General features: G+C 47.3%; 2 protein-coding genes across 7 annotated transcripts; one reads left to right on the forward strand and one right to left on the reverse strand.

Moving 5' to 3' along the window:
* The first annotated feature begins 2,557 nt into the window (after positions 1-2,557).
* On the forward strand, positions 2,558-8,255 carry RANGRF (RAN guanine nucleotide release factor). Of its 5 annotated transcripts, none has more exons than XM_069603478.1 (7): positions 2,558-2,640; positions 6,221-6,295; positions 6,948-7,034; positions 7,124-7,240; positions 7,446-7,602; positions 7,692-7,777; positions 7,982-8,255. In XM_069603478.1, exons 3-7 carry the CDS (start codon positions 6,958-6,960, stop codon positions 8,103-8,105), a joined length of 561 nt encoding a protein of 186 aa, XP_069459579.1. In that variant the 5' UTR covers positions 2,558-2,640; positions 6,221-6,295; positions 6,948-6,957; the 3' UTR covers positions 8,106-8,255. The 5 variants fall into 5 exon arrangements, with proteins under 5 accessions (XP_069459579.1, XP_069459580.1, XP_069459582.1 ...); XM_069603479.1 differs by having other exon boundaries at positions 2,567-2,640; positions 6,098-6,295; XM_069603481.1 differs by having other exon boundaries at positions 2,570-2,640; positions 7,446-7,581.
* Positions 8,226-12,669, reverse strand: SLC25A35 (solute carrier family 25 member 35). Of its 2 annotated transcripts, XM_069603476.1 has the most exons (5): positions 11,234-12,669; positions 10,087-10,152; positions 9,481-9,633; positions 8,995-9,129; positions 8,226-8,831 (listed from the first exon to the last, which is right to left on the reverse strand). In XM_069603476.1, exons 1-5 carry the CDS (start codon positions 11,606-11,608, stop codon positions 8,658-8,660), a joined length of 903 nt encoding a protein of 300 aa, XP_069459577.1. In that variant the 5' UTR covers positions 11,609-12,669; the 3' UTR covers positions 8,226-8,657. The 2 variants fall into 2 exon arrangements, with proteins under 2 accessions (XP_069459577.1, XP_069459578.1); XM_069603477.1 differs by lacking the exon at positions 9,481-9,633 and having other exon boundaries at positions 11,234-12,202.
* Between the last annotated feature and the right edge of the window lie 15,028 nt (positions 12,670-27,697).

Below are 27,697 nucleotides of genomic sequence, written 5' to 3' on the forward strand. Positions count from 1 at the left end.
TTCCCATTCTGTTGTTTTCCTCTGTTCTTTGCATTGATCGCTGAGGAAGGCTTTCTTATCTCTTCTTGCTATTCCTTTGAAACTCTGCATTCAGATGCTTATATCTTTCCTTTTCTCCTTTGCTTTTTGCTTCTCTTCTTTTCACAGCTATTTGTAAGGCCTCCCCAGATAGCCATTTTGCTTTTTTGCATTTCTTTTCCATGGGGATGGTCTTGATCCCTGTCTCCTGTACAATGTCACGAACCTCTGTCCATAGTTCATCAGGCACTCTATCTATCAGATCTAGTCCCTTAAATCTATTTCTCACTTCCACTGTATAATCATAAGGGATTTGATTTAGGTCATACCTGAATGGTCTAGTGGTTTTCCCTACTTTCTTCAATTTAAGTCTAATGTTGGCAATAAGGAGTTCATGATCTGAGCCACAGTCAGTTCCTGGTCTTGTTTTTATTGACTGTATAGAGCTTCTCCATCTTTGGCTGCAATCTGATTTCAGTGTTGACCATCTGGTGATGTGCATGTGTAGAGTCTTCTCTTGTGTTGTTGGAAGAGGGTGTTTGCTCTGACCAGTGTGTTCTCTTGGCAAAACTCTATTAGTCTTTGCCCTGCTTCATTCCACATTCCAAGGCCAAATTTGCCTGTTACTCCAGGTGTTTCTTGACTTCCTACTTTTGCATTCCAGTCTCCTATAATGAAAAGGACATCTTTTTTGGGTGTTAGTTCTAAAAGGTCTTGTAGGTCTTCATGGAACCATTCAACTTCAGCTTCTTCAGCATTACTGGTTGGGGCATAGACTTGGATTACTGTGATACTGAATGGTTTGCCTTGGAAACGAAGAGAGATCATTCTGTCATTTTTGAGATTGCATCCAAGTACTTCATTTTGGACTCTTTTGTTGACCATGATGGCGACTCCATTTCTTCTAAGGGATTCCTGCCTGCAGTAGTAGATATAATGGTCATCTGAGTTAAATTCACCCATTCCAGTCCATTTTAGTTCACTGATTCCTAGAATGTCAACATTCATTCTTGCCATCTCTTGTTTGACCACTTCCAATTTGCCTTGATTCATGGACCTGACATTCCAGGTTCCTATGCAATATTGCTTTGTACAGCATCGGACCTTGCTTCTATCACCAGTCACATCAACAACTGGGTATTGTTTTTGCTTTGGCTCCATCCCTTCATTCTTTCTGGAGTTATTTCTCCAGTGATCTCCAGTAGCATATTGGGCACCTACTGACCTGGGGAGTTCCTCTTTCAGTATCCTATCATTTTGCCTTTTCATACTGTTCATAGGGTTCTCAAGGCAAGAATACTGCAGTGGTTTGCCATTCCCTTCTCCAGTGGACCACATTCTGTCAGACCTCTCCACCATGACCTGCCCGTTTTGGGTAGCCCCACGGGCATGGCTTAGTTTCATTGAGTTAGACAAGGCTGTGGTCCTAGTGTGTTTAGATTGACTAGTTTTCTGTGATTATGGTTTCAGTGTGTCTGCCCTCTGATGCCCTCTTGCAACACCTACCGTCTTACTTGGGTTTCTCTTACCTTGGACGTAGGGTATCTCTTCACGGCTGCTCCAGCAAAGTGCAGCCGCTGTTCCTTACCTTGGACAAGGGTTATCTCCTCACCGCCCCCCCTCCTGACCTTGAACGTGGAATAGCTCCTCTAGCCCCTCCTGCGCCCGTGCAGCCACCACTCCTTGGATGTGGGGTTGCTCTTCCCGGCCGCCACTCCTGGCCTCGGACGTGGGGTAGCTCCTCTTGGCCGTTCCTGCACCATTGCAGCCTGGCACTCTCGGCCACTGCCCCGACCTTGGACGTGGGATAACCACCATAAGATGTATTTATTTCTCCAGCACGTGCTGCATTCAGAACGCTGGGGCAGAAATCAAAGAAATCTTCAGCCTGTCGTTAGACACTTGGGGGCACCAGATAGCCAGAAGGTAGTAGAGTCTGGGGCACTGCTGTGGTGGGGCCTGGGTTAGAGACCTATCTCAGGCTTCAGGAAAGACCTTCCTGTGTGAGTAGCCCACTAGAAGTACCAGCCACTATGGGCCGTTTTCCCCCAGAAGGGGTGGCTTTGTACAACTTTGTCTGCCTGGTCAGGCTGGAGGAACAGCCGGTGGCTACATGGACAGAGAGTGTGAAAGAGAGAGTCCTGCCCCACCTGTCACCCAGGTAAGAAAATTGTCAAGGGCCTCCTCCCTGGGCAGGTGCACACATGGAGGGAGACAGACATGAAGCAAATAATTTCAATAAAATATCTTTTAGAGGAATCTCAGGGTACAGGTGGGAGCTCACAGCAAGGGATGTGGCCCAGACTCTCAGGATCAGGGGAAGATTCCCCAGATTAACTGAGACAGGAATGAGCAGCATCTGGTTACAAGAGTGGGGAGAGAGTGAAAGCTAAAGATACTTGCAAAGCCTCAGGGGCGAACAGTAAAGCGAGTTAAGGAACTAACAAAGATGAGTCTGTCTGGAACATTAAAACAGGACAGGCACAGTTAAGGGCCTAACAGAGCATGTCAAGGAATCTGCATTTATAAACCACCTGAAGGGGGTTATATAAGAGCAAGACATGATCACTCCAGCTGGAAAGGAAGACAAGAGAGGATGTGAGAAATCCCAGAAGCCAGAAGGTAAAGTCTGGGGCACTGCTGTAGTGGGGTCTGGGTTAGAGACCTATCTCAGGCTTCAGGAAAGACCTTCCTGTGTAAGTAGCCCACTAGGAGTACCAGCCACTATGGGCTGGTACTTGCTCCAGGTACTTTGCATGCTCCAGGCAGAAAGAGTGATGGTCAGGACTAGGATGGTGGTGGTGTGTAGAATCACCAGGAACTGGATGTGAAGGAAAGATAGGGGAGTTGATGATGAAGTGCAGATTCTTTGCTTGGACCACTGGGTAGGCAATAACTTCATTAACTATAGATGAAGATCGTGCATGCATGGGAGAAAAATGATGTGCTTTGCTTAGGACTATTGAGTTTGAGGTGTCGGGGAGAAACATGTTTCAACTGCAGGGGGCGTGGGTTTGACCCCTGGTTAGGACACTAAGATCCTGCATGCCACGTGAGTGGCACAGCCAAACAACAACAACAACAACAACAACAAGAGATGTGGGATAGAGATGGAGATGGTTTGGGAGGCACTGGTCTATGTGTGGGCAACGTTATTTGGGAGGAGTGAGGAGAGTCTGGGAACATTGAAGGGACTGGCAGAAAAAGAGGAGGCTGAGAAGGAATGGCATCACTTAATCTCACAGCCTAACCAACTGGCTTCCCACTGCCCATGTCACTGGAGCATCCTGGGATGCCCCTGGGAATGTATCCAGGGCAACAGAAGGGACTAGGGAGTCATCCTGTTCTCCTTACCACTGAGTCCTAGCTCTGTTGACCCTGTCTTCACACCAAGGCGAACTCCTCTCTCTCCTAGGTCCTTTCCCTAAGTAGTACAGACAGCCCTCCCCACTTCCAAACACCACATCTAGGGAAGGTGACAAAGAAATGGCTTGGCAAAACAAAGCAGATGAAAAGGCTAAATTATATGCTGACTTGGAACTTCCTTGATGGTCCAGTGGCTAAGACTCTGCACTCCCAACACAGGGGGCCTGGGTTTGATCCCTGGTCAGGGAACTAGATCCTGCTTGCTCCACCTAAAGATCCCATGTGCTGAAACAAAGATCAAAGATCCTGAGTGTTGCAGCCAAATATTTAAAAAATTATAATAAAAACATTATTATGAGTAGGGCTCCAAGGGCTTCACCAAAATGTCAAAGAGGTGCATGGAAGCAAAAACATTAAAAACCCGTGCTTGGTAGAAATATACATTGCCCTTACTCTAAAGGGATGCTTGACTTTGGGTGTTGAGTCATCTCTCTGATCTGAGTCCATCACTTCCACCTCTTGGTGCCCCTAAAGGTGATGAGGTGGGGGCCTGGGGAAACCTGAGCCCAAAATAAAACTGCATCAAATGCATGCAGAGCGCTGGAAGAAGGAATGTCCCAGGGGTACAGAATCAATCAGTTGCAGGCCTACTTCAACAGATGAGCCAGGAGCTGGACATATGTTCACACCCTCTTGAGAAAAGTGGCCTAATGAGATCTCTCCCATGATACCGGTCATCCTAGTCACAGCCAGATGGACAAAGAAGAGATCTTATCTGTGTCTGGGTATTGGCCTGGGAAGTGGCCAGGCAGGACAGCTGACCAAAGAGGTACTTTCAAATTGGATGGCAAAAAACTGACCTAATTAGATCTGGCCTCTTGGGAAGTTTGCACTTGAACATGTAGAAAGAATCAGCTGTTGGGGAGCCCATTAGTGACAGACACAGAGGAAAAAAGGTGAAGGGTAAGGGAGAGTCAAGAGCAGGAACTTGCCAAGTTAGGGCTTCCTTTCACCCCACTCCCAGAGGACGTGCAGCCCTGCACCTCTGTCGCTTCCTGGAGGACTGCTTCCTACCATCTGGAAGAGCCCACCTAACCTGTGCCTCCAGAGCTCCAGAACTGTGGAGGGCCAGGCCTCCCCAGCATGTCATAGCAGAGCATGACACCTGACATGCCATAGATCCAAAACGAGGAAGTTGCGGGCATTTCCCTCAGTCTCCGTAGTCTAGTCTCACCTCTTCCTGGCCCATGAACAGGCCCTCACTCCTTGTGCCCGGTGCCAGGGCCCTGTTAACTTCTATGTCCTTGCAGGTCCCTTTCCAAGGACTCCCTATCTACTTGACTGCTCACAAAGCAGCCAGAGCCAGTATCGCCTCTAGCAGGGAGGACAGCGCAGAGGGCAAGCCAGTAGAAGTGTGGAGGGAGGGACAGAGGGATGCTGAGGGAGGCAGCAGGGTTGACCCTGCGGCTTGGTTTCCTTGGTTCCCCTTGTCCGGACTGCTTCTCTTCCTCAGGCTTCTATAACACACCCCTCCCTCTTTCTAATTCCTCATGGATCAAACAGTCCACTCTCTTTGCCTGAAACAGATTTAGATTCAACTACATCCATACTGCCTTTAATCCTAACAATGTTTTAGTTGATGCAGCTCAGAGAGAGGTCTGATGCTGGCTGTCATAAGTGAGGAGTCCACGCTCCTTAGCATGTTCTATAAACACCTTGCATGTGACCAACAGTCCAGCCTCAAAGCTCCCTGCCATGGCACCCTTGCCAAGCTGATATGCTCACATTCCCCAAAACATGCCCTCTCATTTCCAAGTCTTTGCTCCTGATGTTCGCCTTGGCTAGAATACCCCTAGCATGACCTGGTGAACTCTGAGGCAACTTTTAAGACTCAAGGTGGGGATTCCCTGGTGGTCCAATAGTTAAGAATCACTTGCCAATGCAGGGGACCTGGGTTCGGTTCCTAGTCCCAGAAGTTCCCACATGCCTCAGAGCAACTACATACATTGGTGTGCCACAACTACTAAGCCTGCATTCTAGAGCCCAGGAGCTGCAACTACTAAAGCTCACATGCCTAGAGCCTATGCTCAGCAACAAGAAAGACCGTAGGCAGCAATGAAGACCCAGTACAGCAAAAACCAAACAAATCTTTAAAAAAGAGAAAGACTCAAGGGATCTTCCCTAGTGGTCCAGTGGATAAGATTCCAAGTTCCCAATGCAGGGATCCCAGGTTTGATCCTGAATCAGGGAACTGTCAGTAGATTCCACATGCCACAACTAAAGATCCTGCATGCCACAACTAAGACCCAGCACTGCCAAATAAATAAGTAAAAATTTAAAAAAAAAAAGGTCAAAGTGTGCTCCACTGTTCTTTTTAAATTCCTGGTGGGGTAAGGGCTGGGTCCTAAATAGCCTTTGTATATCCAGCCCTTTGCTTAAGGCCTGGTAAGATGAGGGAATCAAAGAATATGTGCCCCTTGGCCTCAGTGTTACAAAATTATTAGGGTTCAGAAGTATGATGGATGGCACTTGGAACCTAGTGGCTGGGATGGCCTCAGGATGAGAACACTCTAGCTCAGTTTTTGGGTGGCAAGTAGATGACATCTAGAGCCCCTGAGGGTATGGGTGGTCCCCTGGGTCCCAAAATTCACCCTCTTCGGTTTATTCAATCACTCAACATTACATGTCTGTTATGCTCTAAACACTCTGCCAGGTGCTGGGACTCAAAGATAAATGAATCAATTAGCTGGGAGGATACACCTGAGCTGAAATTTTAAGAACACTCTAAAAATCTATAAAAGAAAAACAACAGAGTTTATTCCGTGCTTCCGTCCAGGTGTGTCTGTGTGTGAGGGGTGGGGACCGCCTCCTTCCCACACCTCCATCCCTTCGCCTCACCTCAGCTCCCAAGGTAAGATTTGAGAGGATTAGAAATATAATCCCCAGGTTGGGTCTTGCTTTCAGGAAGGCGTGATGCCTGAATCCTAACCTGGTCCCCCCACACCTGGCCCCATTGTCTCCCTAATTCTCTGCATCCGGGAATTAGCGATCTGGTTGGCAGTCCGTTCCCTGTCAAGAGGCCCTGAGAGTGATATGTGGAGACCCTGAAACTATCCCCCCTCCACACACCTCAGGGGACCCCACAAAGATGCCGGTCCTTTGGATGTGTAACGGCCCTTAAGGAGGTTCTCAAGGGACATTCTTAGAAAGTGCGACCCCTTTAAAACGAGGAGGCCTATGGGCGTGGGCTAGTGACCAAGTGGGCGTCGGCTAGTGACCAAGTGGGCGTCACAAGTCCTAAACCAAGGTCTTAGGTCCTAGCGGACCCCGCGGTCCCGCCCCGAGCCCTCCCGAGGCTTGGCTTCCGGGAGCAACTCCGCTGGGGCACCGCCCCCAAGACGCGGGCGCCAATTGGCCAGCGCGACCGCGGGGCGGGGCCAAATCTTAAAGAGTCGGAAGCCAAGGGCGACCTGGAGGTGGCCACGGCTGCAGAGAAAGGCAGGGAAGTGATGGCACGTGGCCCCATGTGGGTTTCTTTTAAATCTTTAATGACTACACTCTAGTCTCAGGCCCATGGAGCCCACGCGAGACTACCCACTGTTCGGGGGCGCCTTCTCCGCCACTCTCCCTCCGGGGGCCATTGACGTAAGGTGAGACGGCCCAGGCACCAAAGGAATTTGACCAGGTGAGTTGCGGGAAGAAACCGGGGTCAACCAGGGTCTACCTCGCCTCTTTCCAGCGACCTCCGACCGGTCCCGGACAATCAAGAAGTTTTCTGCCATCGCGTGACAGACCAGAGCCTGATAGTCGAACTTCTAGAGCTGCAGGCCCACGTGCAGGGCGAGGAGGCTGCCCGGTGAGGGAGGCGGGCCCACGGCTGGCCAATGGGAGGACCGGAGCCGAAGGAGTGGGCGGGGCCTGTGGCTGGACGGTTAATCAGGGCAATGAGAACTCCAAGGGCAACATGTTATCACTGGAAGTGAGAGCAGCTTAGGATTTGAGAGATACTTGAAAGGAGCAGTCACAAATGCCCCTCCCTGACCCTGCTCCCTCAACTCCAGGTACCACTTTGAAGATGTTGGCGGGGTGCAAGAGGCTAGGGCTGTGCAAGTGGAGACTGTGCAGCCCCTCGTTTTGGAGAACCTGGCCCTGAGGGGCTGCTGTCAAGAAGCCTGGATCCTCTCCGGCCAACAGCAGGTAGCTAAAGAAAATCAGCAGGTGAGGGTCAGAGAAGTGTGAGACGTCCTGGAGGGGTTAAGGGGGTGGCGCTGGGGAATCAGGTAAGCATCCGACTCTGATCCCTTTAGGTAGCCAAGTATGTGACACTGCATCAGGCTTTGCTGCGGCTGCCCCAGTACCAGACTGATCTCCTGCTCACCTTCAATCAGCCCCCGTAAGGACAGAAAGGGCACGTGGATAATGACTGGGTCCCCAGGGGAATTAGGCTTGGTGGGGCAGAGTAGGGAGACTGGCTGTTGGGGCCCTCCAAAGAAGTGGGAGTGAGCCACGAGTTTGGGGTCACAGATAACCAGGTCTTCTGGGGAAATGGGAGCTTCAAGGCCTAGATGATGTTCTCTATCTATTCCCCACCCCCAAGCCCTGAGAATAGGTCATCTCTTGCCCCGGAAAATCTGTCAATTCCTTCCTGGAGCCTGGGGGACTTTGAACAGCTTGTGACCAGTCTGACCCTTCACGATCCCAACATCTTTGGTCCCCAGTAAGGATGCTGAAATGCTGCATAATGCTTCTGAAGACCTGGGGCTTCTGTTCTGCAAGGGGAACAAAGGGTTGGATACATTCCCCTAATTCCTTTCCAGTGCATAAACACAAGACACCTCCTCTCTGCAGAAATAAACTTGCTTTATAACCAATATAATCTCTGTGCCTTTGAAATCTAACAGAACACCTGGGTCCCCCCAGTTCCCTTTGGTCTTGGATGGGTGAAGTTAAAATTATACATGGGATCAGAAGGGACCCAAGGCCAGGAGTGGAGAAAGGGAGGAAACACACTTTGGAGTGATGGGTTCAGCCCTGAGAGAGCAGTGTGAAATGTGCAGGAGTACAGGCAGGGAAGGTTTAAAGCAACACCCAAGAAAGGGAGGGAAACTATCCCTTGTAGTGATTCAATCCTGAGAAATCAAATGGGGAGTGGTGTTGGTGGTCCCCCTCGGATGATGAAAGGCCATCTGGTCAGAAGTCTCCCGATAATAAAAAATGGAGTCGGAAGAGTCCAAGGAGTGCTGATTTGCTGGAGTGGGGAAAAGCGGCTGTCGTTATTTGGTGTACGTGTAGTAGACCATGCGCAGCTGGTCCCAGAAGAAGAGGGAAAGGATGGTGTGGGGGCCAAGGCGGAAGTAGGAGGCACCTATTCCCTTGTACATGCCAAAAATGCCCTCTGTCCGAGCCGTCTGCAGCAGAGCATCCAGTAACCCCCGGTACATGAGGCCCTGAGAGGTGGGAGAGGAAGAGCAGAGAGAAGGAGTATGTCAGAACCCACCAGGAGCCTCACCTCAGTAGGCTGCATTTTAGGGTTCCTACCTCCACCCACAATCTGCTTTCCCCCATCCCCCAGCTTTCCCAGCCTGCCCACACCCCAGGGCACTCCCTTACCTTGCCCTGAGCATCTGTGGGCTGGTTGTACAGCCTGGTGCTGACCACGTCAAAGGGTGTCATGGCCAGGACTACCGCGATGCCACTCACCATGGCGGCCGCCAGAGCCACCTTCCAGCTCTGGGGTGGAAATATCTAATGGGGGAGGGAGGGAGAGCTCTGTCAGCCAATCGTTCAACCCCACAGAAAGGCCAGGCCCTGCACTGGGGATACAGGAGGGAGCCGGTAACTCAGGGAGCTTCCACTCCACCGGTGATAACACTGAAGGAACAAGAGCTCAAGGCTCTGAGGACTCAGGCACACCTGGGTGGAAGGGACAAGAGAACTGTGGGAAGGTTAGAAAGAGACAGTGACCCTCCAAGACTACCTGCTACCCCCTCACATTGAATGTTGGCACTGTCCCATTTCAAACTGAGCCCACTTCAGCTTGCCCCCCTGCCCCCACCCACATTCCCAGGGTGGCCCCACCCCTTCCCCAGGCAGTACCTCCCACTGGGTCATGAGGTCCTTGGTGGAGGAGAAGGTGCACAGCTGGGTGGAGGAACCGACGATAACTCGGGGCAGGCCGCCCAGGGCCCCACGCCACAACCCCACCAGACCATGTTTCTGGCCAATCTTGGTTAGTGCCTGAAACATGCCCTGGTGGGGGCCGGGGGAAAGACCATGGGGGCAGGGTTCAGTCACTCAAGCATCAGGGGCTGTTACCTCCTAACAGTGACAAGGATGGGTCCATCACAGGCACCCCAATGTCTAGACAACCAGTTCCATGTGGGCTTCAAGCATGAATGTGGCCCTCAGTTATCGACCAACCTATCCTTTTCTCCCTCGCCATCCCAGAACAGGGCAGGGTGTATGCAAGTAAGGACATTAGCAGGTCAGGAGGATGGGGCAGGAGAAACAGGTGCAGAAGACTAGAGGAACGGGGAACATAGGGCAAAGAGGGTTTGGGTGGATTCCAGGGGTGGAGTAGGGCTGAATTGATGGGCTGGGCAGATCTGTGGCTGGGTTGGAGCTGCTGGGTACAGGCAGAAAGCTGGGGGAAGAAGGGAGGGAATGGGCAGGGACTCAAGCCAGGGGTTGGAAAACCCTCACCTGATGATTATACTGGTGCCCCACAGCGATTTCTGTGGCTGCCTGTGCTTGGAGGTGTGTCTTCACCTGGGGAAGACAGAGTATTATAGCCTATGGCTCAGAGGTCAGCCTCCCACCTCAGAAACCCAAATGCCTGACCCCTTCACACTTTCTCTAGGGTGTTCAGCAAAGAATATCCTTCTAATCTGATAATTATTGTTGTTCCTACTTAACAAATTGGTCATGAGACTGTGTCCCTTGGCTCCAATCCCGGGGGATGGATCTCCTAGCACTGCGAGGCACCCCACCCACTCTACATCCTCCCTCCCTTTGGGTAGGGGTGGGGGATGGAAAATGGCAACATTTCCTAAGACTGTCCAAGTTAGGGGAGACCTGGTGTCCAGCCTCTCATGCCACCTCCTATTCTCAGACTGGCACACAGGATCTTCAGCCACTACCATGACCAGGCTCCAACATCAGACTCTGGGGCAGGTTGAGGGGTCCTCTGCAAAACTTGCTCTCTGGCCTCCCAGCTGGCTTTGGAGAGACCACTGTCCCTGAATCTCATAACCTGGCAGGGAGACCAGATTACCTTTCCTTCTACAGACCTCACTGCCTCACAGTGTCTTTCCAGAAAGAGTGCTAAGCGGGGCCTTGTTCTTGTTTAGTCACTTTCAGTAGTGTCTGATTCTTTCGCGACCCCATGGACTATAGCCCGCCAGGCTCCTCTGTCCATGGGATTTCCCAGGCAAGAATACTGGAGTGGGTTGCCATTTCCTTCTCCAGGGGATCTTCCCAACCCAAGGATCAAACTCGCATCTCCTGCATTGGAAGTGAATTCTTTACTACTGAGCCACCAAGGAAGCCAAGCAAGGACTGGACTGGTCCTAGCAATAAGCAGCTGTGTGACCTTGAGCTAGTCATTTCCTTTTCTGGGCCTCAGGCTCCTGACCCTTCACCTATACCAGATAACTCAAAGAGGCAGACTACAGGATGGTAATTCTGTGATGCCCAGGACCTTCCCCAATCCCCAGACTCGTTGAAGTATATTAATCAAACCGCTCATCTTCCCCTACACAAATCCACTTCTAGCCTCAGTGAAGGCCCAGGCACCCACCCTGCACCAAGGATCTTCCTGGAAGGCCCCAGGCAAGACCCTTCTTCTCACCATGTAAATGGGGCTCCCCAAGTAGGCTCCCATGACCCCAGCCAAGGCCCCAGCTGCGGCGCTGCGAACAGGGCTGAGCGTGCCTTCAGCTGTATGCAGGTAACCCCCAGCTTCCACCAGCCCGTAGGTGCCCAGCCGGATGCCGTTCATCAGAAACTGGTATAAGAGGGCAGGGGCCAGGCCCTTCTGCAGGGCCGCCAGCCCGTCCACCTTGCCGATGGTGATGAAGGCATGGAAGACGTTTCGGTAGTGCCGTTGGTAGGTCCCGGGGGCCCGCAGTTCTCCCTGCAGCTGCATCCTGGTCTTCACCACCTCCAGGGGATTGGTGAACAAACAGGCCCCGCAGGCTGCCAGGCCACTCATCAAGAAGTCCATGGTGGGACAGCAGTAGCAGGAATTGGCCCAGGGGTAAGAAAGTTAAAATTAACTTCAGAAATGAGGTCAGAATATCCTGGGGAGAGCCTCAGTTCCAGCGGTTCAGGCTGCAGCAGGTAGAAATTTAGAGGTCTGGAATCTATAGAGTGTCAGGGTCAGATATCAAGAGGTCAAGGGTTAGCTGGAATTTGGGAGTCAGGAGATGGTAGAAAGAAATATGAGTTTAGGAGAGTCTGGCGAGAAGGCTATGACAGAGACTTGTTAATTAAGGGATTTGAGGTCAAGGAGGGGCAGAAGTCAAGAGGACAGCAGGTGGGATGCTTAGGATGGCCAGACACGGGGGTTGGGAGTAGGTGAGAGAAAAGCGGAGTGGGGAGACGCCTGCGGAGGAGGAAGGGAAAAGAAAATCAGCAGATGAAGGAGGGAGAGGACCAGGAGAAGATCCGGTGGCGTCCCCGGGACAGCAGCGAGGTCTGAAACGGGGAAGGAAGTCAAGACTCAGCAGAGAATGAGCGCCCCCAGGCATCTGCCGGAGCCTGCAGCAGCTTCACCCGGGTTAGCCTACGGAGGCCTGGCCACCACACTCGGATCACTGGAAAGCAGCGCCCAATGAGGAGCCTTGGAGAGGCGTAGCCGAGAGCCGCAGCCAATCAACGCCGAGCCGGCTTGACGGCCAATGGAAGGTGCTCCAGGCGACCCGGCTCCCGGAATCTGCAGAGAAGCGGTTGGAGTTAACTCTCCACACCCCGGCACCGGTACCTGGGCTGTCGACTCAGGGTGCTGAGAGGGGTCCCCCGGGAGCAGAGTTTTGTTTTGTTTTGTTTTTTATCACTGGTAAGGAGGAGGAGAGGTTGGACCCTGGGTCACTGGACGGGCGCAGAAGCCGAGTGCGGAGGCAGCAGTTCATCGGCCTGTTTGGGGCTGCTCCTTTTGCGAACCGAGGGCTCCCCTTCTTCTTCTATCCCGGGTCGTCGCCGGGTGGGGTTGCCAAACTGTATATCCACTCCTCGGATCGACGTCAGGAGAACTCGCCCCTGGACTGAACAGATATCCTTAGACTGAGTGAAATGTTTGCATAATAGGTTCCAGGGCGGGGATGTGGTGCCTGCGGGTGCAGAGGAAGGGGTCCTGAAGGATCGCAGGGAAGGAACAGAGTCACATCTTTATGCTCTTTTGATCCTCACAGCAACCCAGAGGAAAACAGCAGGCAGGCTGAGTAGGGTGGGATTTTGATCCCTGAGCCTAGGTTATACAAGGCCAGCAAGTGGTGGAAGAGATCCTGAGACTCTCCTGTCCTTGTTCATGAGCCTGGTAATGGTTAATTATGCAAGGACTTCTGAGAAAAGAGGGGGAAGGCTTTGGAGAAAGATGGCAGGAGAACAAGGGATGTCTTCTGGGGTGGGAGAAGGAGTTAGGGGGCACAACTGACCTAGAGAATCTTTTGAGGTAGAGTTTGGGTCTTCCTGCTTACCAGCTGGATGGCCTTAGGCAAGTTACTTAACATCTCAGAGCTTTCTTTGTAAAATGGGAATGATAATTATGTATTGCGTAAGCCTGAGTGGAAGTGTTTTATTTTCTCTAGGTGCTCAATTGGTCTCCTTGTGCCCTTGCATATCCTGTTCCCATGGCACCCTTATCCTGGTAACCTCCAAATCACTCTTCAACTTGAGCTTCATCTCTCCTGATCCTTGAAGCTTTTTAGCCACTTCCATCCTGCTTTGTTCCTCAAGTAAATGAGAAACCTTCGTTTCTGATTTGATTTGGCTTAGAGGGTAAAGCGTCCGCCTGTAATGCGGGAGATCCGGGTTCAGTCCCTGAGTAGGGAAGATCCCCTGGAGAAGGAAGTGGCACCTTACTCCAGTACTCTTGCCTGGAAAATCCCATGGACAGAGGAGCCTGGGAGGCTGAAGTCCATGGGGTCGCAAAGAGTCAGACACAACTGAGAGACTTCACTTTCACTTTATTTCAGCAATTGTTTACTCTGACTCCTCCACTACAATGGGAGTTCTTGAACACTCCCAGGGCTGGGGAGCTGAGTCTGAGTCTTTTCTCACCAGTTTACTGCTAAATCACAGATTTTGAGACCTGGGTTCGATCCCTGGGTCGGGAATATCCCCTGGAGAAGGAAATGGCAACCCACTCCAGTATTCTTGCCCGGAGAATCCCATGGACAGAGGAGCCTGGTGGGCTACAGTCCACGGGTGGCAAAGAGTCGGACACGCCTGAGCGACTTCACTTTCACTTTCAGGAGGTGTGGAGCAGATAATGGGGCTTCTCGATAGAGGCTCTGAAAAGGTCCCCTGAAAATGTCCAAGGAATGCTCCACAAATGCCTCCACCTGCTGGCTAGGGTTATCACCTGAAAAACTGGATTCGTCTCAGTGAGTGTCGAGTCAAAAGACACGACCAAGCCAAACAGTGAGAGAAGGAAGACTTTAAGTAAGGAGAAAACCGGCAAAAAAAAAAAAGAAAAAAGAAAACCGGCAATTTTTCCCAAAGCTGTGTTTCCCGAACAGCAAAATTAGGAAAGTTTTAAGCTAAAAGTATGTGCATATTCATGAAGCGGTTTGGCTGGGGTTTGCTTATACATGACAGGGCTTGAGCAGAAGAGAATCCAGCACAGAATAGGGGCAAAAGTCCAAGCTTTCACTGATTGAAATCACAAACGACAGAAGAAAGTTAACATCTTCATTCCTTAGGTTCCCACCCGTCTGCAGGTTTTAGCTAGAAGTTACCATTCCCCACCTGTGTGTGGGACCTTTGTTCCCCTAGAGCAACTCAAAGATAGGATTGTTATGTATATCCCTTGAGGAGGACCTCAGTTTAGTTCAGTTCAGTAGCTCAGCTCAGTCGTGTCCAACTCTTTTCGACCCCATGGACTGCAGCACACCAGGCTTCCCTGTCCATCACCAACTCCCAGAGATTGCTTAAACTCATGTCCATTGAGTCAGTGATGCCATCCAACCATCTCATCCTCTATTGTCCCCTTTTCCTCCTGCCTTCTATCTTTCCCAGCATCAGGGTCTTTTCCAATGAGTCAGTTCTTTGCATCAGGTGGCCAAAGTATTGGAGCTTCAGCTTCAGCATCAGTCCTTCCAATGAATATTCAGGACTGATTTTCTTTGGAATTGACTTGTTTGACATCCTTGTGGTCCAAGGGGCTCTCAAAAGTCTTTTCCAACACCACAGTTCAATCGAGGAGGACCCAGGACTCTTGTTTTGTCACTGAACTGTTGCTTCTAAATGCTTTGACTCTGTTCTTGCATTCTTTTGTTCCTCTAAGATTTTAATTACTGAGATCTGTTCTAGGGTAAACATTGTAGCCAGGCTTGGATCACAAAATGGCTTCTTTTGTCAAGAAAGCCATGTGGGGTTCTCTCTTTCCAGGACCCCTACCCTATCTGCTGGTAGGATGAGAGCTCATCATTGTTTTAATTTTTGAGTTTATGCCAGTGGTTCTCAAATTACAGTCCTTGGAACAACAACAGCAGCACCTGCGGACTTCATGGGTGTGTGTGATGTCGTGTCCAACTCTTTGTGACCCCATGGACTATATGTAGCCCACCAGGCTCCTCTGTCCATGGGATTCTCCAGGCAAGAATACTGGAGTGGGTTGCCATTTCCTCCTCTAGGGAATCTTTCTGGCCCTGGAATGGAACCCACATGTCCTGTGTTTCCTTCATGTGGATTCTTTACCCCTGAGCCACAAGGGAAGCCCCAGGGGACTTCATAGCAATGCAGATTCTCTAGTCCCACACTAGATCTCTGGTGCTGAAGATGGGGCCTGATGAGACGCTTAACAAACCCACTAAGATATTTTGATATGTGCTAAAGTTTTAGAACTACTGGCTGAAGCCTTTCATTTGTAATATCCAGACATCCTACATATAGAAAACTTTTAAAGTATTATTATTTTTTCAGATTATTATTTTTTAAGATTAACAATCTTAATTTTTAGAACAGTTTTAGATTTATAGGAAAATTATAAAGACACTATGAGAGTTCCCACATCCAATTTCCTTTTCAGTTCAGTTCAGTCACTCAGTCACATCCGACTCTTTGTGACCCCATGGACTGCAGCTCGTCAGGCCCCCACCCCACCCCCACCCCCATCCATCACCAACTCCCTGAATTTACTCAAACTCATGTCCATTGAGTCGGTGGTGCCAACCAACCATCTCATCCTCTGTTGTCCCCTTCTCCTCCTGCCGTCAATCTTTCCCAGCATCAGGCTCTTTTCAAATGAGTCAGTTCTTCACATCAGGTAGCCAAAGTATTGGAGTTTCAACTACAGCATCAGTCCTTCCCATGAATATTCAGGACTGATTTCCTTTAGGATGGATTGGTTGGATCTCCTTGCTATCCAAGGGACTCTCAAGAGTCTTCTCCAGCACCCCAGTTCAAAAGCATCAGCTCTTTGGCGCTCAGTTTTCTTCACAGTCCAACTCTCACATCCATACATGACTACTGGAAAAACCATTTCCTTCATTATTAATATCTTACATTAATATTGATGGGGATAGAATAAGATAGTTATACAGGTAGTTGTAGACGTCCCAGTAGGGAACTATAGATAGAGAAGGGAACATAGAAAACTTTGGGAGACCACGGTAGGTTGATGATCACTCAAGAAAGTTATTGGAACATTGTTCAGTGAAGCAGGTTTATGGTTTATAAAACCATAAACAAAACCACAAGGCCATTAGATGGGAGAAAAATGTCACTACCCTTTTACTAAATGCATAATCCTAGTTTGACCTCAGAGGGTCAGACACTTTCCTGCCTAATATGAAGGAGGAGCTAGTGATGCATATCTGCACCTATGTCTTCTTGAAGAAGGTGGTCTTTTCCTCTCCCCCTTTTTCATTATAAAATTGTAGCCCATTCAATCCCTGGGACAGAGTTTCCCAGCTGCCCAGAAGCATCTCTTACAATAAATCTACTTGCCTATCACTTTGCTTCTCCCTGAATTTCCTCTGCACTGAGACACAAAGAACCTAAACCTCAGTGAGTCCAGACATCAGGTGAGTGATTCCAATTAAAAGATTGTGGGTTCAAGTCCCAGACTTGGTTTTGGCTGGGTCTGAGTCCCAATCTGAGGTAAACGGTTTCAATATGATATATTGATATTGTTACAATTAATGAACAAATATTAATGCATTATTGACATCCATACTTTTCCAGATTTCTTTCATTTTTCTATGAAGTTTTTTTTGCTCTTTCAGGATCCCATCCAGGAATTGCATTCACTTGTGGTTTCTCCTCAGGCTCCTCTTGGCTGTCATGGTTTCTCTAACTCTCCTTGTTTTTGGTGACCTGGGCAGTTTTGAGAAGTACTGGCTAGGTATTTTGTGGAATGTCCTTCTATTGTTTGTGTTTTTTCTCTTTTATCATGACTGGAGTGAGGTTGTGGGTTTTGGGGAGGCAGACCACACAGGCAACTGTCATTCATCACATTATGTCAAAGGTGCTGCCGCATACATACTGTCTGTCAAAATGACATCACTGTTGATATTGACCTTGATCACCAGTCTGTCAGGTTTCTCTGTAGAAAATTTATTAGAATTTTTCCCTCCTTTCCACAGTGCATTCTTTGGAAGGAAATCCCTACGTACAGCGTACATTTAAGGAATGGAGAGTTAGACTCCACTTCCTTGAGGGAGAAAAATCTATATAAATTATTTGGAATTCCACATGGGAGATTTGTTTGCCCCATTTATTTATTTATTCAACCATTTATTTCTATCTATGGAAACATGGATATTTATTTTATACTTTGAGTTATAATCCAATATACTTTATTTTGTTGTTTATAATGTTCTAACTCTGGCCTTTGAGAACTCTTTTACTAGATTTCTATGTTTTCTTTATTTGTTTGGCCACACTGCCCAGCTTGTGGGATGTTAGTTTCCTGATGAGGGATTGGCCTGAGCCCTCAGCAGGGGGAGTGACAGAGTCCTATCCACTGGATTGCCAGGGCATTCCCGATTTCTATGTTTTCTTGACATATCCTCATCAAATCTTTTTTAAATCAAATTATTTGTTTTGTGAGCTGGATTCGACTTTTGAGATCTTTCCCAGACCAGGGATCAAACCCTGGCCACAGCAGTGGAGGCACAGAGTCCTAACCACTGGACAGTCAGGGAAGTCCCTAACCGTCCAGTGGTTAAGACTTCACCTTCCAATGCAGAGGGTGCTGCATTGATTCCTCGTTGGAGAACTAAGATCCCAGATGCCTGACAGCCAAAAACATACAACAGAAACAATACTGTAACAAATTCAAACAAGGCTTTAAAAAATTCTTTTAAATATTTTGTTTCTTTACCTTTTGCCAATATAAGATGCTCCAGGCTCATTTTGTGTATTTTCTGCCCTAGTCCTAGTGTCAGCTATTTCTCCAAGGAGCCCTAGTTTGTTTTATTGAAGAATGGTATTAGAAACTAAAACCTGAGCACTGGCTGTGCCTGATGCCATTACAGTGCCATTACTTCTAGACTCTCTCAGCAGGAGTGCATGTATTAACTTGTTCTGTAAGTTTTAAGGGTTTTGACAAATGCATTATATCAATAGCATTATACAAAATATTCTCATCACCGCCCCCCTCAACCCCCACCAAAGAAGATCCTCTGTATTTCACCTGTTCAGCCATCCCTGGCAACTACTGGTCTGCCTATTGTCTCTGTATTTCTGCCTTTTCCAGAATTTATATAGTTGGAATCATAAAGGAATGTAGCCTCTTCAGACTGGCTTCTTTGACTTAACAATATTCATTTAAGTTTCATCAATATCTTTTTAATCCTTGATAACATTTGATTATTGAACAATATTCCATTTTATGAATGTACCGCAGTTTGTTGTTCATTCTTTCATGTGTTGAAGGACATCTTGGTTGCTTCCAGTTTTTGGTGATGATGAATAAAGTTGCTATAAATGTTTGTGTGCATTTTTTTTAATATATAGACATTTGTTTTCAAATCAGTTAATACCTAGGACTACGACTGCTCAATTGATTGGTAAGACTGTTTAGCTTTGTAAGAAATTGCCAAGCTCTTTTTTCCCCATGTAGCTTATTGCAGAATATTGAGTAGAGTTCCCTGTGCTATACAGTCATTCTTGTTGATAACCTATGTTATATACAGTATTGTTAATTATAGTTGACATTTTGTATATTAGATCCCCAAAACTTATTCATCTTATAGTTGGCAATTTAAACCCTTGTATATATTATATTCTTTAGTGAGGTGTCTATTCAGGTCTTTCCCCCATTTTTAATTGGATTGGTTAGCTTTCCGGTTGTTGAGTTTAAGTTATTTGTATATTTTGGATAACAGTCATTTATCAGATATGTTTTTTGACTATTTACTCCCAGTCTATGACTTGTCTTTTCATTCTCTTAATAGTATCTTTTATAGAGCAGAAGGTTTTAATTATAATAAAGTCTAACATTAATTTTTTCTTTCATGGATCATGTTTTTGGCGTTGTAACTAAAAACTTATTGCCAAACCTAAGGTTGCCTAGATTATCTCCTACATTTTTTTTTCAGAAATTCTGTAGTTTAGGTCTATGATTTACACTCAGGTCTATGATCTTTTTTGAGTGTGAATGATGTAAGGTCTGTTTCATTTTTACATATGGATATCAGTTGTTTCAACAACTTTTGTTGAAAACAGTAGCCTATCTCCATTGAATTAACTGTCTTTGCTTCTGTTGTCAAAAATCAGTTGAGGGCTTCTCTGGTGGCTCAGTGGTAAAGAATTCTCCTGCCAACGCAGGAGACATGAGTTCAATTCCAGATCCAGGAAGATCGCACATGCTGCAGAGCAACTGAGCCCATGCAGCACCACTATTGCACCTGAGCTCTAGAACCTGGGAACCACAACTACTGAGCCCACATGCCGCCACAACTACTAAAGTCTGCACACCTGAGTTCCACAACTCAAGAAACCACTGCAATGAGAAGTCCACACATGGCAACTAGACAGTAGCCCCTGCTCCCTGAAACTAGAGAAAAGCCCAAGTAGCAACGAAGGCTCAGCACAGCCAAAAATAAAAAATAAATTGTTTAAAAAATCAGTTAACTCAGGGAAAAAGCCAACATTTTATAACTATAAATGGAATATAACCTATAAAAATTTTTAAATCACTATGTTGTACACCCAAAACTAATATGGTAAATCAACTATACCTCAATTTTTCAGTTCAGTTCAGTCTCACAGTGTCTGACTCTTTTCGACCTCATGGACTACTGCACGCCTGGCTTCCCTGTCCATCACCAACTTCTGGAGCTTGCTCAGACTCATGTCTATTGAGTTGGTGATGCCATCCCACCAACTCATCCTCTGTTGTCCCCTTCTCTTCCTGCCTTCAGTCTTTCCTAGCATCAGGGTCTTTTCCAATGAATCAGTTCAAAACACCTCAATTTTTTAAAAGTTGAAAAATTCAGTCAATAATTGTGTGAGCCCATTTCCGCTGATCTGTGTGTGTGTGTTTTTACCAGTACCACACTGTGTTGATTGTCATAGACTTTTTTTTTTTTTCCTGAGTGTGAATGTCCTGAGACAAATGTGAGAGGAGTGGAGGAGGGGAAGTACAAAGATGGCCCCAGGTCTGAGAGAAGGGGTGAAACCACATCGAGAGGAGGGTAGACGGTACAGAAGCCTGGAGGACACCGGATTGTGCCTTTTCTGCACCTCTGCCTGGGGTGGCCTAGATATCAACGGATTCATATCGGCTGCCAGGCCCCACACCTGAAGTGCTCAGACTCCACCTGGTGGCAGGTAAACAGAATCCTCCATCCTCGCCTAGAAGAGAACCCGTAGGGATTCCCGGAGCAGGCCAATGGCCCACCACAGGCATGCTACATACCCCTACTGGCCTTCTAGACAGAAAAGAAGGCCCAGGTGTTTTGTACTCCATGAAGGATTCCACTGGAGTTCAAGGTCCTGGCCCTACCAGGGGCTAGTGGAACTCAACACTTCTTTAATCATGAAAGCTCCTCTCCCACTGGAAGGGATTTTTTTAAAAGCCACACTGCATGGTATGCAGAATGTCTCCAACCAGGGATCAAACATGGGTCCCCTGCATTGAAAGTAGGAACCTTAACCACTGGACAACCAGGAAAGTCCCGGAAAGGACTTTTTTACATAAAGTATGCTTCGGCCCTGCTTGTGTCACGTGCTCATGCCTGAACAAGTCTCGGTAGCCAGGGGAGAGGAAACGTGCTAACTGGCTGCTTCTGGTTCATACACTTCCCCAGAATGTACCGTGTGAACCTAGAATGATGGGCGGGTGGGTCCCTAGAAGGAAACTTGGTGCTAGTGCCAGAAGAGGGGGGAATGGGTGGGGAACTGGTTAAAATTCTTGCTGTCCACTCCCCCGCCCGATCAGAAGCCTCAGTGCCTGTTCAGCCCTGCCTGGTTGCCTGCAGTGTGGCCTCTATGTGTCCCTCCTGCCCCACACCCCTTTTTCCATATCAGCTAAGATTCCCTTTCATAGCTCTCCAGATAGGCCTACTTCCCTCTTCACTGTGCCTGTACTTCCACCATCTCCCCAAAGGGTCACTCACGCCTCGCAAGATCCCCTGCAGGAGGGCGTGGCAACCCACTACAGTATTCTTGCCTAGAGAATCCCTATGGACAGAGGAGCTTAGCGGGCTACAGTCCATAGCGTTGCAAAGAGTCAGACACAACTGTAGCGATTTAGCGTACATATGCCTTGCCTCTTAGCCTGGCCAAATTCTACCTGATTTTTAAGGAATAGTCTAAGTGCCTCTCCTCCATGAACCCTTTCCTAACAGCCAGGTGAGTGACGTAAGGAGGACTGAAGGAAGGTCAAGGCCATCTGATGTGGAGCTTTAATAAAGGAGTGAAAGAGAAAGATCTAAGGATTCCTCTAGCCTTCCAGAAAAGGATCTTTGGGCAAAATCAACACCAATCACATTGAAGTTTCTTATTTTTTAATTTCCATTTATTTTTTGGTCTCGCTGCATGGCTTGTACAACCTCAGTTCCCCGGTCGTGGATTGAACCCTGGCCACGGCAGTGAAAGCCTGGAATGCCAACCACTAGGCCACCTGGGGACATTCCTTAATCATTTTTAAATTGAAAGTATTTTTGTTTTTCACAAAGATGTTTACTGCAGCATTCATTGTAATGGCAAAAACTGGAAGCTGTCCAAATGCCCTGCACTCAAGAATAAATTGAAGCATTTAAGATTCTTTCAGCAGTAAGTGACAGAAACCCAGCTCAAACTAGCTTAAGCACAAAAGAGAATTCAGTGGTTCCGGAAACTGGGCAGTGCAAGGGGCTTAAGTGATGTTGGCAGGCCCTCTCCATCTCTTGCTTCTGTCTGCTTCTCTCCTGTGTGAGGTTCATTTTCTTCCACTATTGACCAGGAGAAGGGAGGCCAAGATGCAGATGGCTCCTGATTTATTTTATTCCTGCTTTGTGACCTTGAAAGAAAGAGAAAGCTGTTCTTTCCCAGAGACCCAAGGCAGGAGGCTGTCCCAGCATGGGTGAGGAGATCATTCCTGGGCCAGTCTCTGTGGTCCAAGGAATGGCATCCTGTAATTGATTGAATCCGACTCCAGTGGCCAGGAGGAGGTTGCTGGTGTTGGCTGTCCCACCGGAACCACATGGAGCGGGGTGGGGGAATGAAGATTTTCCCAGGAGACTTTACTGTTGTTACCAGGATGGCAAAATCTAGTTGGTGCAACATTACATTCCAGGAAAAAGTACAGTTACACAGACTGTGTAATAACATGGCAAATAGTTATGAAGCAATGCTAGAAGAAGGCAGAAAACAGTATTGAAACTATGCTGGCACCTTTGGAAGATGGAAAAATAGAACATTTTTGCTTGTTGTGAAAGAATGTATCATCATATTTAAAACCTTCGGTGCCTTTGCAAAAACATTTGTACAATACATAAAATGTATTTGTGCAGAAATAATGTGGCACACATGACAAAGTATGATTTTTCAGAACTCAGTTTCTTTTTGGAATGAGATGGGGGCATAACGAGGGTTTCCCTGGTGGCTCAGAAGGTAAAGAATCTGCCTGCAATGCAGGAAACCCAGGTTTGATTCCTGGGTCAGGAAGATCCCCTAGAGAAGGGAATGGCTACCCACTCCAGGATTCTTGTCTAGAGAATTCCATGGACACAGGAGCCTGGAAAGAGTCAGACATGACTAAGCGACTAACACTTTAACTTTTGGGGCATAAGTCATACTTTTCATCTTTGTGGTTGCTTTGAGCAGGGGACCCAATGGAACCTGTTTGTCATGAGTGCTACATCCTCACTGTAGGTCCAGGGAACTTGAGTTTCCCAAAACACATTGGCTTGCCTCCAGGAGTAGGGGAACTCTCTCCTCAACAGGCGGGCAGGTGAAAAGCCTCCAGGTAGGTCTCTCATAAGGATAGAGAGAGGACAAGGAAATAAACTCAGGCAAGCCAGGAAGACCAGGTAAAAGTCCACAGATAACCCAGCCCACCTAATTCCTATTTTCCTGCTTACATCCCCACACAGACCTGCGGCAATTCAGGTAACCAAGTGCCAACACGTTTGTAGCTAACAACCAGCGCTTTGGGGTTAGTTGTCTATTTTTCTTTTGCCCTCTCTATGTGGCTTCAGTTCAGTTCAGTCGCTCAGCTGTGTCCGACTCTTTGCGACCCCATGAATCGCAGCAGGCCAGGCCTCCCTGTCCTTTATCAACTCCCGGAGTTTACCCAAATTCATGTCCATCGAGTCGGTGGTGCCATCTAGCCATCTCCTCCTCTGTCATCCCCTTCTCCTCCTGCCCACAATTCCTCCCAGCATCAGGGTCTTCTCCAATGAGTCAACTCTCTGCATGAGGTGGCCAAAGTATTGGAGTTTCAGCTTTAGCATCAGTCCTTTCAATGAACATCCAGGACTGATCTCCTTTAGGAAGGACTGGTTGGATCTCCTTGCAGTCCAAGGGACTCTAGAGAATCTTCTCCAACACCACTGTTCAAAAGCATCAATTCTTCAGCGCTCAGCTTTCTTCACTGTCCAATGCTCACATCTCTACATGACCACAGGAAAAACCATAGCCTTGACTAGACGGACCTTTGTTGGCAAAGTAATGTCTCTACTTTTTAATATGCTATCTAGGTTGGTCATAACTTTCCCTCTAAGGAGTAAGCATCTTTTAATTTCATGGCTGCAATCACCATCTGCAGTGATTTTGGAGCCCTCCAAAATAAAGTCTGACACTGTTTCCCCTGTTTCCCCATCTATTTCCCATGAAGTGATGGGACCGGATGCCATGATCTTCATTTTCTGAATGTTGAGCTTTAAGCCAGCGTTTTCATTCTCCTCTTTCACTTTCATCAAGAGGCTTTTTAGCTCCTCTTCACTTTCTGCCATAAGGGTGGTTTCATCTGCATATCTGAGGTTATTAATATTTCTCCTGGCAATCTTGACTCCAGCTTGTGCTTTCTCCAGCCCAGCGTTTCTCATGATATACTCTGCATATAAGTTAAATAAGCAGGGTGACAATATACAGCCTTGACGTACTCCTTTTCCTAATTGGAACCAGTTCCATGTCCAGTTCTAACTGTTGCTTCCTGACCTGCGTACAGGTTTCTCAAGAGGCAGGTCAGGTGGTCTGGTATGCCCATCTCTTTCAGAATTTTCCACAGTTTATTGTGATCCACACAGTCAAAGGCTTTGGCATAGTCAATAAAGCAGAAATAGATGTTTTTCTGGAACTCTCTTGCTTTTTCAATGATCCAGCAGATGTTGGCAATTTGATCTCTGGTTCCTCTGCCTTTTCTAAAACCAGCTTGAACATCAGGAATTTCACGGTTCACGTATTGCTGAAGCCTGGCTTGGAGAATTTTGAGCATTACTCTACTAGCGTGTGAGATGAGTGCAATTGTGCAGTAGTTTGAGCATTCTTTGGTATTGCCTTTCTTTGGGATTGGAATGAAAACTGACCTTTTCCAGTCCTGTGGCCACTGCTGAGTTTTCCAAATTTGCTGGCATATTGAGTGCAGCACTTTTACAGCATCATCTTTCAGGATTTGAAATAGCTCAACTGGAATCACCTCCACTAGCTTTGTTCATAGTGATGCTTTCTAAGGCCCACTTGACTTCACAGTCCAGGATGTCTGGCTCTAGATGAGTGATCTCACCATCATGATTACCTGGGTTGTGAAGATCTTTTTTGTACAGTTCTTCTGTGTATTCTTGCCAATTCTTCTTAATATCTTCTGTTTTTGTTAGGGCCCTACCATTTCTGTCCTTTATCGAGCCCATCTGTGCATGAAATGTTCCCTTGGTGTCTCTAATTTTCTTGAAGAGATCTCTAGTCTTTCCCATTCTGTTGTTTTCCTCTATTTCTTTGCATTGATCACTGAAGAAGACTTTCTTATCTCTCCTTGCTATTCTTTGGAACTCTGCATTCAGACACTTATATCTTTCTTTTTCTCCTTTGTTTTTCACTTCTTTTCACAGCTATTTGTAAGTCCTCCTCAGCCATTTTGCTTTCTTGCATTTCTTTTCCATGGGGATGGTCTTGATTTCTGTCTCCTGTACAATGTCACGAACCTCCGTCCATAGTTCATCAGGCATTCTGTCTATCAGATCTAGTCCCTTAAATCTATTTCTCACTTCCACTGTAAGGGATTTGATTTAGGTCATACCTGAATGTTCTAGTGGTTTTCCCTCCTTTCTTCAATTTAAGTCTGAAGTTGGCAATAAGGAGCTCATGATCTGAGCCACAGTCAGCTCCTGGTCTTGTTTTTGCTGACTCTGTAGAGCTTCTCCATCTTTGGCTGCAAAGAATATAATCAATCTGATTTTGGTGTTGGCCATCTGGTGATGTGCATGTGTAGAGTCTTCTCTTGTGTTGTTGGAAGAGGGTGTTTGCTATGACTGGTGCGTTCTCTTGGCAAAACTCTATTAGCCTTTGCCCTGCTTCATTCCGTACTCCAAGGCCAAATTTGCTTGTTACTCCAGGTGATGGAATTCCAGTTGAGCTGTTTCAAATCCTGAAAGATGATGCTGTGAAAGTGCTGCACTCAATATGCCAACAAGTTTGGAAAACTCAGCAGTGGTCACAGGACTGGAAAAGGTCAGTTTTCATTCCAATTCCAAAGAAAGGCAATGCCAAAGAATGCTCAAACTATCGCACGATTGCACTCATCTCACGTGCTAGTAAAGTAATGCTCAAAATTCTCCAAGCCAGGCTTCAGCAATATGTGAACTGTGAACTCCCTGATATTCAAGCTGGTTTTAGAAAAGGCAGAGGAACCAGAGATCAAATTACCAACATCCGCTGGACCATTGAAAAAGCAAGAGAGTTTCAGAAAAACATCTATTTCTGCTTTATTGACTATGCCAAAGCCTTTGACTGTGTGGATCACAATAAACTGTGGAAAATTCTGAAAGAGACCACCTAAGCTGCCTCTTGAGAAATCTGTATGCATGTCAGGAAGCAACAGTTAGAACTGGACATGGAACAACAGACTGGTTCCAAATAGGAAAAGAAGTACATCAAGGCTGTATATTGTCACCCTGCTTATTTAACTTATATGCAGAGTATATCATGAGAAACGCCGGGATGGAAGAAACACAAGCTGGAATCAAGATTGCCAGGAGAAATATTAATAACCTCAGATATGCAGATGACACCACCCTTATGGCAGAAAGTGAAGAGGAGCTAAAAAGCCTCTTGATGAAAGTGAAAGAGGAGAGTGAAAAAGTTGGCTTAAAGCTCAACATTCAGAAAATGAAGATCATGGCATCCGGTCCCATCACTTCATGGGAAATAGATGGGGAAACAGGGGAAACAGTGTCAGACTTTATTTTGGAGGGCTCCAAAATCACTGCAGATGGTGACTGTAGCCATGAAATTAAAAGACGCTTACTCCTTGGAAGAAAAGTTATGATCAACCTAGATAGTATATTCAAAAGCAGAGACATTACTTTGCCGACTAAGGTCCGCCTGGTCAAGGCCATGGTTTTTCCTGTGGTCATGTATGGATGTGAGAGTTGGACTGTGAAGAAGGCTGAGCGCTGAAGAATTGATGCAGTTTTAACTGTGGTGTTGGAGAAGACTCTTGAGGGTCCCTTGGACTACAAGGAGATCCAACCAGTCCATTCTGAAGGAGATCAACCCTGGGATTTCTTTGGAAGGAATGATGCTAAAGCTGAAGCTCCAGTACTTTGGCCACCTCATGCGAAGAGTTGACTCATTGGAAAAGACTCTGATGCTGGGAGAGATTGGGGGCAGGAGGAGAAGGGGACGACCCAGGATGAGATGGCTGGATGGCATCACGTACTTGATGGATATGAGTCTGAGTGAACTCCGGGAGATGGTGATGTGCAGGGAGGCCTGGTGTGCTGCGATTCATTGGGTCGCAAAGAGTCTGACACAACTGAGCGACTGAACTGAACTGAACTGAACCAGGTGTTTCTTGACTTCCTACTTTTGCATTCCAGTCTCCTATAATGAAAAGGACATCTTTTTTGGGTGTTAGTTCTAAAAGGTCTTGTAGATCTTCATAGAACCATTCAACTTCAGCTTCTTCAGCATTACTGGTTGGGGCATAGGCTCGGATTACCATGATATTGAATGGTTCACCTTGGAAATGAACAGAGATCATTTTGTCGTTTTTGAGATTGCACCCAAGTACTGCATTTTGGACTCTTTTGTTGAACATGATGGCTACTCCATTTCTTCTAAGGGATTCCTGCCCACAGGTGGCCTATGGGAACTTAATTCCCCAACCGGGGATTGAAACTGCATCTTCGACAGTGAAAGCACAGAGCCCCAACCACTGGACCACTGTTAGGCACTGGACCGCCAGGGATTTCTCAGTTGTTATTATTTTTTGGCCGTGCCATACACCTTGCAGTCTCTTAGTTCCCCAACCAGGGATTGAACCCAGGCCCCAGCACTGAAAGCACAGAGTGCTAACCAGTGGACTACCAAGGAATCCACACCTCCCCTGCCATTCAGTTATCTTTAAATGTTGAAGTTGCAAACCTAATAAAGACATTCCTATTTTAGTGAAAACCAAAAGCAGGATTTGTTTGGCTGCACATGTGCATTTAGCTCGATA

This window comes from Ovis canadensis, chromosome 11, assembly GCF_042477335.2.
Source record: "Ovis canadensis isolate MfBH-ARS-UI-01 breed Bighorn chromosome 11, ARS-UI_OviCan_v2, whole genome shotgun sequence".
NCBI classification, from domain to species: domain Eukaryota; kingdom Metazoa; phylum Chordata; class Mammalia; order Artiodactyla; family Bovidae; genus Ovis; species Ovis canadensis.